The sequence below is a fragment of the Betta splendens genome, chromosome 14 (genome assembly GCF_900634795.4).
Source record: "Betta splendens chromosome 14, fBetSpl5.4, whole genome shotgun sequence".
In the NCBI taxonomy this organism is placed as follows: Eukaryota; Metazoa; Chordata; class Actinopteri; order Anabantiformes; family Osphronemidae; genus Betta; species Betta splendens.
In genome coordinates, this window is record NC_040894.2 from 12,547,042 (window position 1) to 12,559,636 (window position 12,595).

The 12,595-nt window shown below is 49.3% G+C and overlaps 1 protein-coding gene across 2 annotated transcripts in view; it reads left to right on the forward strand.

Moving 5' to 3' along the window:
* spns2 (SPNS lysolipid transporter 2, sphingosine-1-phosphate) overlaps positions 1–12,595 on the forward strand; it is a 40,673-nt gene that overhangs the window by 10,163 nt on the left and 17,915 nt on the right. The window contains exon 2 of one of the 2 annotated variants that reach the window (XM_029173249.3): positions 3,219–3,284. In XM_029173249.3, coding sequence (XP_029029082.1) covers positions 3,219–3,284 — 66 coding nt within the window. Of the gene's footprint in view, positions 1–3,218; positions 3,285–12,015; positions 12,368–12,595 lie in introns of those variants that run through there. The other variant, XM_055514630.1, reaches the window with a different exon arrangement.

Sequence of the window (12,595 nt, forward strand, 5' to 3'; positions counted from 1 at the left end):
TAAACAATGGAAACGTGTGCTTCACCGCTGCATTCTAGTGACGGCAGCCTGGTTCTTTGCTTCTGTGCACTGACGCCCATCACTGCTAAATTGCTCTTCTACTCTCTCCTTTCCCGTAGCCTAGTTTCTCTGAACAGAAATAGAACCAGGGGGGGCCGGAGATCCACAGATCTCTTTGGGGGATTCAATCTGAAATCTGTGCCCTCCAAGCTGTCGGTCCTGTGTGTACGATTGTACGGGGTGTGGCATGTATGCTCGCAGTCCCAGAGGAGGTCTGCTGGCATACAGACGGCTGTATCCTCCATGTGAACGCTGTCACTGGATTAGGCTGAGGAGCAGTTTTAGTAGGTTTACACAGGAACCTCACCTTCACTACTGACAGCTGAAGGGTGTTTCTGTGTCCAATTAGTTCAAAACAAAATGCTTACGCAGGGAAAGAAACGTTTGTCACAGCTCCCACAGCTTCCGAGCTCGACGCGCGCAGGAAGTTGACGGCATTGGTGTTCTTAGAATAGAAACAGCAAAGACTGAAGGAAAGTAGTGTTTGCAAGGAGAAATGATCATTCACCATTCATGCCTCTAAATGCTGTGTTTGTGGCACGTTAATGTTCACCAATCTGACTCATTGCTCCTCGAGCTTCGCGGAGCGCGGCGCCCATAAAGGCCCACTTTATGACGGGGTGGAATAAGCGCCCCGGTTCTGTGCGAAGCCTGTGTTTTGACAGTTCAGCATCACAAAGCGCCGGGCGGCCTGGGAGGGAGCGGCCCGCCGCTGAGCTGCCAGCGCGCACGCTGCAGCTGCCTGAGTGAGCGCGGACGGAGCCGCGGCGCCGCTCAGAACGTTCAGGAAGAGCTGCATTCCTGCCGCGTTTCCCGCGAGGCACTATGTCCGTACCTGCAGGCCTGCAATTTGAGAAACCCATTAACAGTTAGTTCAAATGAATGACTCCGCCGGATGCATGCAGCAGCTGGAGGTCATCGTTGCTATGGCGCCAAACAAGGCATGTCCAGCGTTTTATAGTATGTTATCATGATTTATTCTAACATTGCATCCAGCTGCAGTGCCTAACAGAAACAGGGACTCAGGAGACTAACATCTGACTTCCTCTGTGGTATCTTGACCTTTGTCTGCTTGCTTGCCGGTGCGGCGTTGCCGCGGCAACCGAGAATGGCACCGCCGGTGATGGAGACATTGCCCGAAAGTCCAGAATCGTGAATCTCATGAAAGGACACGCATCACCGAAACCCCTGAAGGGAGAGAGGGAGGAAAGGGAGGGAAGGGAGAGAAGGGAGACACGCACGGGCCGGGGTTCGCTCGCGAGGCGTTAAGAGGCAGCGCAGAGATGAGAGTAGTGATACGCTGCTACACAAACACAGAGCTGCTGGCTCTGTGTAATCCTGTACAGATTAGCACAGTTCATTACACAGCTCATTGCGCTTGAGTCTAGTACAATAACGCTGCTGCTTTGATCCGGCGCCCACCACACTGAATGGAGGCACGTTTACAGGCTCTCGCTGCAGTAAAGTATATTAGCTCCTCACACACACACACTTATGCCGCATGGACACATGGTAGCGTTAGATCTCATTGTGTCGTGACATCAGGGCCTTAACTACCCAATCAGGCGCCTTTTTTAATCATCTGATAGTTGTGTGGTGAGTGTAGGCGGGTGTGGCTCAGACTTCGTCCAGGAGGGACGCTCCACCATCTGGCACAGGAATCCCCCACCCAGCAGGCACGCAGGGATGTGTGTGTGTGTGTGTGTGTGTGTGTGTGTGTGTGTGTGTGTGTGTGTGTGTGTGTGTGTGTGTGTGTGTGTGTCTGTGTGTGTGTGTGTGTGTGTGTGTGTGTGTGTGTGTGCGCGAGGACTGTACAGTACGCTGTCAGTGTTTGACAGGCTTGGGGGGGGGGCTCATGTCTGTGAAGACCATGCAGGGATCAACCTGCTTTGTGTCAGTCAGTTTTTTTGGATGATGGAAGCAGGAGGTAATAAGGGCCCAGGTTCTGATCTCTTCCCTAACTCTGGCTGGTTATACAGTAGCTGAGTCACTCTGAACTTGGTACCTTGACTCACAGCTGATGTGAAATGCCGGGGTATCTGTTGACTTTGACTAGTTTTAGGAAATGACTTAAGACGGTGCAGGTGGTTGGTGGTTTCAGTGAAACCGAGCAACAAATAAAATGAAAGAAAAAAAGATTATGGTGTTGGTGCAGGGCTTAAACAAGAATGTTACCTGTAGTGTGAGAATGTGAGCCGGCGCTTTGACTCAGTCTGGAGGAATGTGGTGAATGTCTCCGGCGCCTTCCACACCTTGAAAACATGTAGTTGACAAACAGGTGAGCGTTGCCAGCGCTGAGGTTACCACAATGTTATGTCCTCATTTTTCCTCAACGCTAAGAGGTGACGCATGCGGCCGGAAGGTCGGTGAAGCTAGGCTCTGGTCTGAGGAGCACGCAGATGAGAGGCGGGCGGCGTTTTAACATGCTAGTCATGCTGCTGTTGGATTGTCATGCGCCGTGGTGCAGTCTGGAGGCTCCACGGAGGCTCTGCTCATCACGCTGGCGCACAGATGCACCACTGCCTCGTCGCTTCGCTGGTTAATAAAAGAAGAGTTTCCAGGCTGCTGGTCCCGAAAGAGCCCGGTCCGCTGGACGCGACCTGTTGCTTCTTGTTTACTGATGCTCATAATTGTACGTTAGCCCTAAAAGAATTTCTCCAACTCTTAATTCATCACGCTGTGATCTCTCCGTTTCATCTCGCCGTCGTCTGAAGTCTAGACGCATTTAAATGTGTATAAGGTTTCTCGATCGCAGCTCGCATGCGAGTAGAGAGAAGACGCATGAACCGTAAAGCCGTGACCTTCAGACGTGAGTTCAGAGGTCGCAGCAGCTGATGCTGTGGTTCTTCTGTGCCTCATACTGTGCGTGTGTGTGTGTGTGTGTGTGTGTGTGTGTGTGTGTGTGTGTGTGTGTGTGTGTCTTATTTGAGTGTTTTGCCATGATTTGACAATATTCTATAATAATAATATTTCATATTCTGCACAACACCCTGCGGTGGAATCTGTGCAGCCATTTCCTAAGGTTTTGCACTGAATGGCAGTCAATAGAGCCCTTATCATAGTTTATGCATCACACAGGTGTCGCCCAGAATACATGAAGCTGGTTGGGTACTAGTCATAGAAGCACACTCATGGTCTCCCTCTCTTCTTCTCGGCAGGTGTTTTGCTCGACATCCAGCGGAACTACGACGTCAAAGACAGCGGAATCGGCCTGCTGCAAACAGGTGCGAGTTCTTTAATCCCATAATATGTGTAAAGAATGTCAGCCCAGAGCCCGGAGACGCTCTGCGAGCCACAAAGCGCATTGTTGTGTGACTTGTGTTGCTGTCGCAATACTTTAAGGTTTAACATTTTTCTGGTTCACCATCTGAAGACCTAAAGCTGCTCTGCGGGCAGTCATAAGATTTGAAAATCAGAAATGAAAAAGGTTTGGTGGCGTCTGATATATTGCCACAGCTGACATCATAACAATTGGTTATTGGTTAGGTCTGAAGCGTGAAGCATTTACAACTTTTACAAATCTGAGGGTGTGGTGTGTGTTAGAGGTGACTGGAGGCTGCACACACACACACACACACACACACACACACACACACACACACACACACACACACACACACACACACACACACACACACACACACACACAGTGAGCTGCCGATTATAAAAGCGTATGAACATCAGAAAGTGTCAGAATCACCTGTTTTAAGTAAGCAGGCTCCATTTACATCACTGCACGACAGAGTGACCTAAGTGAGAGTGTAATGAGAGCAGTCCTCCACCTCCTCCTCCTCCTCCTCCTCCTCCTCCTCGCGGCAGCAGCACTGGCAGCAGGGCAGGTCAGTAGAAAACCAAACAAAGCCAGGAGCCAGGCTGCTCCAGCTCAGGGCAGGGTTTCCTGCTCCGGACACAATGAGTCCACCTTTGCTGTGCAGTGAGTTTGTGGGACAGGAGCCAGTCTTGTCTTTTGGGGAGCCATCGAACTCATGCAGGCAGCGACACGCTCTCACACAGAGTGCCATTGAGGGTGAGCAGGCAGGTTTGAGTTCGAGGGGCGAAAGAATACGGGCCAGTGTTTCCACTCTCGCTCTATGTGAGAGAGTGACTCTGGGTGAACTGAATGGGCTGTTGAGCACAAACGTATCCACCAGTGAAAAAGGAATCAGTGTTGTCCAATACGCTTCTATCAGTGTGTTCAAAGTGACGTCTGGCTAGTAAGAAATGCAAAGAAACAGGAAACTGTGCATGTTTTAGTTTAATGATTGAGGGTAGACACACAGACACAGGTTCATGTGTGTCTAGTTCGCCCTCTGCACTGTCGAAGGTCTCCGGTGCTGTGTGTTTGCTCGGACCAGCCTGTCCTGGGCCGTCGCGGCTCAGGCTCCGCTCGGCCCCTGATCCCCAGACGACCTCTTTCTCGCAACGCGCCGAGGAATGCTGGGTGCCCCGGGCCTCGGCGCTGTGAGAGCGGGTGGGCGCAGACGGGGAGCATAGGTGTGAAGGAATGGCTGGGAGGCTGACGTAATCCGAGCGTGTGCGTGTGTGTGTGTGTGTGTTTGTGTGTGTGTGTGTGTGTGTGTGTGTGTGTGTGTGTGTGTGTGTGTGTGTGTGCGTGTGCGTGTGCGTGTGTGCCTCCGGGGGGGAACAATCCCTGCCTGTGTGTGCACCTGCAGGCAGGGTCAGCTCGCGTCCCGCTCCCTCTCCCTCGGTCCGGGCGGCTTCGCTGCACCTGGGAACGCAGACTTCCAGCGTAGGTGTTTTACGGGCGGTGGGAGTCGTGTGTGTTTGCTGCCAGGTCCATCTCGCCCTTATAAAAACAACACTGGCCGCACGCTGCAAGATTCAGGCCTTAGAACAAATACATGTGTTAGTCAGAATCACTTTATGAACTCTGGTCTGGATCAAATTGAGAATATGTTAGTTTTGGCCCTTTTCTTTGGCTGCTGATAAAAACTTAGTAGAATGAGAAATTTCCCATATCCACATCTCACTGACATACTGTTTGCTTTAGGAAAACACAAGCCCGAGACCAGCTTCACTCTCTAGGCAGAATAAGGCCACAATAAGACCAGACATGGAAAATACCCCGCGGTGAGCGTCTTCTCTAGCTGTTTGCCCCAGTGTTTGCACATTTCTATTGTGCAAGTGTCACGACTGCCCCGAGGAGCAGAGGCCTCGGCCCTTGGCCCTCTGTGTGAGGGGATGAGGTGTTCCCAGCTGTCAGTCGGGTTAGAGCGAAGCGGCGCTGGCCGCCGGGCGGCCGTCGTCCGAGGTGAGTGACACTCATCCACGGCTGTGAACAGGGACATCCTGAGGGCATGGAGGCCAGCAGGGGTTAATGGGAGAGCGCTTCACCTGGATGCCATTCCCTTTAGCTGAGACCTTTTGTGAACCAGACAAAAATCTGAGAAAAGCTTTTACCACTCTGAGGTTTTTGTATTCAGTCCTAATGGGTGGAACTGGTTCCCACTAAAGATGCTGGCATGCTAATTATTCCCTCCTGGGGTAGCGTGGGGACAGAGCTATTGGGGTCAGGCGGCTCTCACTCACTGGCTGCCCACCTTGTCTGAAACGTGACACACACCGACGGGGCCCCAGTCTTAACGTGGTGTCGGCCCGCCGCTCAGACGCTGCAGGAATGAGGCCACAGGTGCTGTGTGAGACTTACAACTTAAGCTGCTCTAACACCCACCAACAAGCTTTAAGCCCAAACCACGAGAAGTCCACGCTGCACTTAGCAGAAAGTAGGGTTTTTACCATCAGACTCTCATCTCGTGCCACGCTGTCGCTGTGGTCGCGCAGAACCTGTCATTTCCTGGTTCGGAGGAGGGGCCGAGAATGAAGGTTTACAGCCGGCGTCAATCAAACAGTTCCTGCTGTGGAATGAAAGACGCTCTGATTTACACAGTGGGAAGTTGAGTTATCTGCGCTTGATCAGCTGTTTGGGTCACTCACAGCTGCTCCTATTTTGTCTCTTGGAGTCATTATATCCCCTCTCTCTCTCTCTCTCTCTCTCTCTCTCTCTCTCTCTCTCTCCCTCTCTCTCTCTCTCTCCTCTCTCTCTCTCTCTCTCTCTCTCTCTCTCTCTCTCTCTCTCTCTCTCTCTCTCTCTCTCTCTCTCTCTCTCTCTCTCTCTCTCTCTCTTTCTCTCTCTCTCTCTCTCTCTCTCTCTCTCTCTCTCTCTTTTCACTTGCTGCTGCATCTCTCTCTCTCGCTCTCTTTCACCCACTCACTTACTCTTTATCAGCGGTTTGGCAGCTGTTGTGTTGCCTTGTCGTTCCTCCCTCCTTTAAAGAGTTTGAGAAGCAAATAGTAGAATGAAAGCGGGAGCCACCTGCGACTTCCTCCTGGTCACGCATGACAGGGAGGTTTAATCTCCCTCGCTATTGATTCCCAAATAATTGCATTTCAACAGTGTTCAGCCGCCCTCCTCCCGCTGCGACAAGAATAGAACGCTGACCTGACGATGCGTCGACATCCGTGCGCGGACGCGTGCACGTCTCAATCGCGGGCTGCTTTTATAGGCTGTGTCTCAGAGGAGAGCAGCTGTTGGGGTGATGATTGACACTCTGCCCCCCCCCCCCACGCTCCCCGTCCTCCAGCCAATAGGGCGACCGACGAGGCGCCGCCGATCCAATCGGGATTCAGGGGCCAATTAAACAGGCGCGTTGCCATCGCCTTTTAATATAGCGTCTGATGGCTAGCTCTTATTTTTGAGCACCACAGAAACAGCACAAGCCCAGAAAGGGTCACAAAACATGCGATGGGCCTCGGTCACTGTGGGAGTCATTAGGGCGGAACGCGGATCGATTGGCCGACATCACGGGAGGCTTCAAGTGACATAAACAGATCAATTAGGAACAAACACAACTGCTTGATTGATACATACCTCAGCAAGTCAAGTGTGTGTGTCAGGTTTCAGATCCTATTAGTGGCAACGCGTCATTCCAGCCGAGGCTTGTCTTTAAGTTGCTGTGAGAAAACGGCGGGAAGAGAAAACCCTGCTCCATCTCAGCGTGTCACCGACCGCAGGAAAATATCCCTGGGAGAAACAAGAGTGTGTTTCTATTGCTGCTGCAGCTTGGATCACTGTCTGACCCCATTACACGTCTCACCACTGTTTCTTTATTTGAGGGGAAAAACTCAAACACTTCTCCTTATTCCCACCACGTGTTTGCTTTCAATATGCGCCGACAACGTGCCAAAGCCGATGCTCCGGCGGTCCCCTGCCAGCCGGCCCGGTGTTTGGAGCAGCGTGTAATTCTCCCCAGCTGTAGCTCCCACACGGAGCAGGTAGTGGAGAGATGGGCGCTCGGCTCCCAGCGAAATGAAAGGGGCTTGGGTTGGCTTCAGCCGGCGCTTCTGCACGAATTGTCTGTTGACTTTGACCCGAAAGCTGCGCAAGCGGCATGTGGCATTTATCAAACGGCGGCCAATGCGTTTGTAATTCAACCCGAGCAAAGCGGAGGAGGAATTTCTTTAGAGAATTAGTGCTGATCAGAAATGCGAGGAATGCAGCAACGTCCAGGGTGCCGCACGGAGGGGAATCCGGGAAATGTGATGTATGAGAACACGTGAGCCTCGCTAACATGCACCGGGCTCTGGTGTCCTCAGCGGCACCAACCACAACCAGCCTGAAGGAGGCCGCAGCGCTGGGCACCGCTGATTGGAGTCAGGTTTCATCATTCTGCTCAGAATTCTGCTGCAGCGTCGATCGTGTGCTCTGATTCTATTATTTTCAGTGAGCGGCGGCAGAATGAGGTAAATAAAATATTAAAAGTCTCATCCAACCTTTGTAATAAAGAATATTGGCTTTCTCTATTTCTTATTACATCAGACAGGAAAATTATTACAGGAAATGTGAAGACAGTAGAATAAAGCCCATTAGATGTTGTGGGTTCACTGTAATACACCAGAGACAGAGCAAACTCCACTAAAACTAGTCAGTCGTATTAAATGATACACTGAATCATTGTCAGTGGTTTAAGAAGTCCAGTTACAAAATAAAATTCCCCTCTAGGTCGTTTCTCACGAGGTTCTGCCATGTCACTGCAGCAGTGGAAGGCTTCAGGTGTTTGCCCTCGTACACAGGACACCTGCGCTTCTGCAGAGACGGCGCGCTCTGACACCACAAACACTCCAAAACGTTTCTCATCCAGCTGATAAGCCCTTATTATGAAACGCTGCAACATAAATCTGTTTCGCTGCAGATTTATCATGGGAGCCATTCCCAGCCCACAGCTGTGTCGGTCCGGTTGCTTAGATATTTGGATTATTTTATTTTGTGTCATCAATCATCTGTTGAACCTTCGCTGCCTGTGGTTGGTGTTTCCTATTAGCTGTTCCGTCCTTCACAGGGGCCTGGAGTTCACTCTAAACAAAGAATCCTAGCATCTGGTTCTAGTTTTCTGATCGTTGGTATCGTGTCTGGTTACACACTTAATACAGATATCGCAATCTGCAGGTACTTTGTAGTGACGCAGATGTATGTTTCCGCTAGGATGACACTTTGCGGTAAATGGCACAGAACGCAGGTTACGCCCAGCCTGAAGACATGTCAGGTGTTTAGAACGGATGTGACTGTTCTAGTCCCCTAATGCAGTGGCAGAATGTTTAAATTCCACAAACCTCTGTCCATTGATGCTCTTCCTGATTGTCAGGTTCAGCAGCTGCAGGCGTGACAGGAGCTTAATCCACCTCCAACCTCAAGCAAAATGAAACTAGACATTTTCAGGGACCTGAATCAATGAGATGTGGCTGTCAGTGCGTAGAGGACATCTTCCTCTTAAAACGACCCCGTGACTCTCTCACTTACTGGATGCTCAAGAAGAAGCACGGGAGCCTTAAGAGCAGCGGAATCCTGCACCGAACCCTGGTGTTGGGATTGCTGGCGTTTTGTGCCTTCATTACCAGGTTCTGGATCTAAATCTCAATTTTAAGTTTCCCTTTCAACAGATCAAACAGGCTCCTGTCATTCAGCATTAATTCAGTATCAATGGCACATGCACATAACACACCCCACCAACTGTATGTGCATCTGCATATCGTCCTGAGTCACTGGCACTGAATCACACAGGGTGAGTCATCTCCTGGGTATTGTTGTGCTGGACGGTCGAAACCGGGCTGGATGTCCGGTGTGTGTGTGTGTGTGTGTGTGTGTGTGTGTGTGTGTGTGTGCGAGGACTGTACAGTACGCTGTCAGTCTGTGTCTGTGAAGACCATGCAGGGATCAACCTGCTTTGTGTCAGTCAGTCTGAGTGGTCCATCATCAGCGCATCTGTTTTTTTGGATGATGGAAGCAGGAGGTAATAAGGGCCCAGGTTCTGATCTCTTCCCTAACTCTGGCTGGTTATACAGTAGCTGAGTCACTCTGAACTTGGTACCTTGACTCACAGCTGATGTGAAATGCCGGGGTATCTGTTGACTTTGACTAGTTTTAGGAAATGACTTAAGACGGTGCAGGTGGTTGGTGGTTTCAGTGAAACCGAGCAACAAATAAAGTGAAAGAAAAAAAGATTATGGTGTTGGTGCAGGGCTTAAACAAGAATGTTACCTGTAGTGTGAGAATGTGTGTGTACAGTATTTAGAGCGGGGTCTGTCTGTGGGGGCGTAGATGCTCAGCTGTATTATTAAAATAATTGGTATGGGACAGAAACCAGTGGCTTTGGCAGCACATAACCTCACCAGGAGGTGAACCACGCGAAGGTGCCATTAATTGTGAATATCACTATGGAGACAGATGCAATGTGCTCCGTGAGTGAGAAATCTGTACAGCATTTTATTGGAATCTGAGGAGCCTAAGAACAGATTTTGCTCCTCTACCTGTCACTGTGATAAACATTCATCAGCCTCTTATAACATCAGAACATCAGTTCATTGCTCTGCTGTCATGTCATGATGTGCCCTGTCACAAATACACAGGGTTCAGATCACTTAATTCTCAGAAACTCAGATGGGGCGGATTTAACAAATGACTTAATGGCAAGTGTGTGGGGTTACAGTGAATCGTCCCCTCATTTACTGTGTGGCTCAGTGCAGCGTTGTTACGTGTACACGCAATCCTTTAATTAATGATCATCAGTCTGCCTGAACTCGGGCCAGCAGTGTGGAACCAATAAAGATAAAAAGTGATTTGTTTGTAATGGAGGTGAATATGTTAGATAAGCCTAATAATAATTGTATGAGCAGAAGTATCAATAATCAAAGCTACCCTCCAGTGAAAAAGCAACTTGAGTGAGCTGGAGTCGGAGCATTAGTCAAAGCAAAGCATTGTTCTCTGAAGGAGATTATGAAAACTCTCTCCCTTGACCTGCAGAGGAAACATCCACCGTCTTTCCTGCTGCAAACACAGGCTCACGCAGCTAGACAATGGTGGTGGGAGCGGTTCATGGTGTCAGTCAGACCTCCAGCCACCTGCTCAGCGGAGCCGTTCCCACCGTGACTTGTCATCCACATTACGTTCTGATGGATTGAGACTTGAGGCAGAGTTCTGGGTGTGACCTGACCTCCGCCAAAACTTATTGTTATTCGTGGCTTGTTTGTCCTTCCTGCAGTGTCTCGAAATAGACCGAACACGTTACTTTTCCCGTCAATGAGCCCGTTCTCACTGATCAGGGCGAGACAGTTGGTGGGTGTGCTGCATACAGAACGTCTGTTCTGCAGCAAACCAAACCTTTATGCTGTGAATATGTTCCCAAGCATTCAGGGTTTTAAACCACTGCTTCCAAGTTTGACAGAAGTCAATATTGGTCCCTTTCAGAGTCGCATCGCTCAGTCAGGAAGTAAAAACTCTGTGTTTGTTGACAGCAGTCCTACATGACTGACACTAAGCAAAGACAGACCTCAAGTTCCCAAGTGTCTTGAACAGTCAGAAAGTCAAGAATACTTAGATACCTGCAGCATAAATGAAACAAAAACTGACTGATTCGGTGGAGAGGTGCACCTGATGGGGTTTCAAGGAAGCAGCGTCATTCCCCAGATGTCTGCAGTCAAGTTTGCAACTGATGTGTGACAGCAATTCATGGATGTTTTACTGTTCAAAGCTGCTTCTTGAAAAAAATGCCTTTTGTATGACAGTCACTGCATGTTTACCTGATTAGTAGATCCAAACTAAGAATAGAATGAAAGGAACGTCTTAGGTTTGGCCTCGTACTGATCCATCCATAGATTATCCTGTTGCCCTTATAAGGACTGTAACATCCCTTATCTTCCTTTACTTAAGTCATGTTTCACTTTCACTTTCAGAAGAGAAGAGTATGTGTTTCTAAATGTAAATTAACTTGACCTTCAGGGGGAGGTGAGTGCTTTTATTTAAGGCTTTTAGCAGTTTTCCTGACTCAAAAGGCATCGAGGTGAGCAATAAATAGACTTTCAAGACATTATTTCTGTATTCCCATGTGCAGACAGAGCTGAGAGGTGAAAAAAGGCCTGAAGATGGGATGAAAACGCACATGTAGATTTGGTAACATGGTTAAAAGAAGCCAGCTAATGATGTGCAAGTAGCAGTTAGAGCTATAATGTTCCTGAGAACCAGCTGCTGGTGCTCGATTGGAGACCTCTGCCTTATCTTATCTGCAGCTCCTCCAGTGGTGCGGCGGCCGCGGGCCGAGTTGGTTGAGCTCTTAAGGGAGCCGGACCCCCACCGAGCAGTCATCACAGTCATTTAGCATTACGCAAGAGATCTGCAGCACTTAAACGCCGCCGATGGAGGCGGGCGAGAGGTGGGCGACGCCCGCTAGCGACGGCTGATCCGCGCAAACACAAGCCGCGAATGGTTCAGTCATTATTAATGCTGCAAATTGGATTTGAGGCAACATCCCACTGAGTTGAATGACAGAAACAGACTTGAGTTAATTATAGATATACGTATATGTGTAATATACGTATATATATATATATATATGTAAAAAGTACATATATAGAGAGTCAGCCCATTTAAATGACTGCAGCTGTGTTGCATAAGGTTATTGTTTCGTGCTGTTTTTAAGTGGGGTTATGACAGAACTCTCTGTTTTTTCTCATATATTATCACATGGTGGAAACTACAGTTATGCTATAATCTGATTACTGTCCCTTATCCTGTTGGTTGGCCTCAGCAGCTGTGGGACTGCGAAGCCACCGTCTTTCTTATGTAACCCCCCCTCCTCTTCTCTCTCTCATCCCCTCTTCCTCCTCTTGCTCCTGTATGTTTATGCTGATGATGTGTCAAAACAGTTCAGCCTGAATCCTCGACTCCCCATCGCCGCCGTCGACAGTAACGTCTCTGCCCTTTTTCTCTTTCCTGTGCCTGAGCGCGTTAAAGATTGAGGTTTGTTTTTGGTTGGTTTTGCTCATAAATATGGATTCAATACCTTGCTGTCCAGCAAAACATGTTTGAAAGCACTACTTCGTCTATGTGTTACTGTATGTGGACATACTCCTATTTCCTCCTCTCGCCTCTAATTAAACGCTGCAACACCCACATCACCTTCCTCAGTCACATTACACATCCTCATTCAGGTCTCATGGTTCTGTAAATGTAGCAGAGTCCTACTTG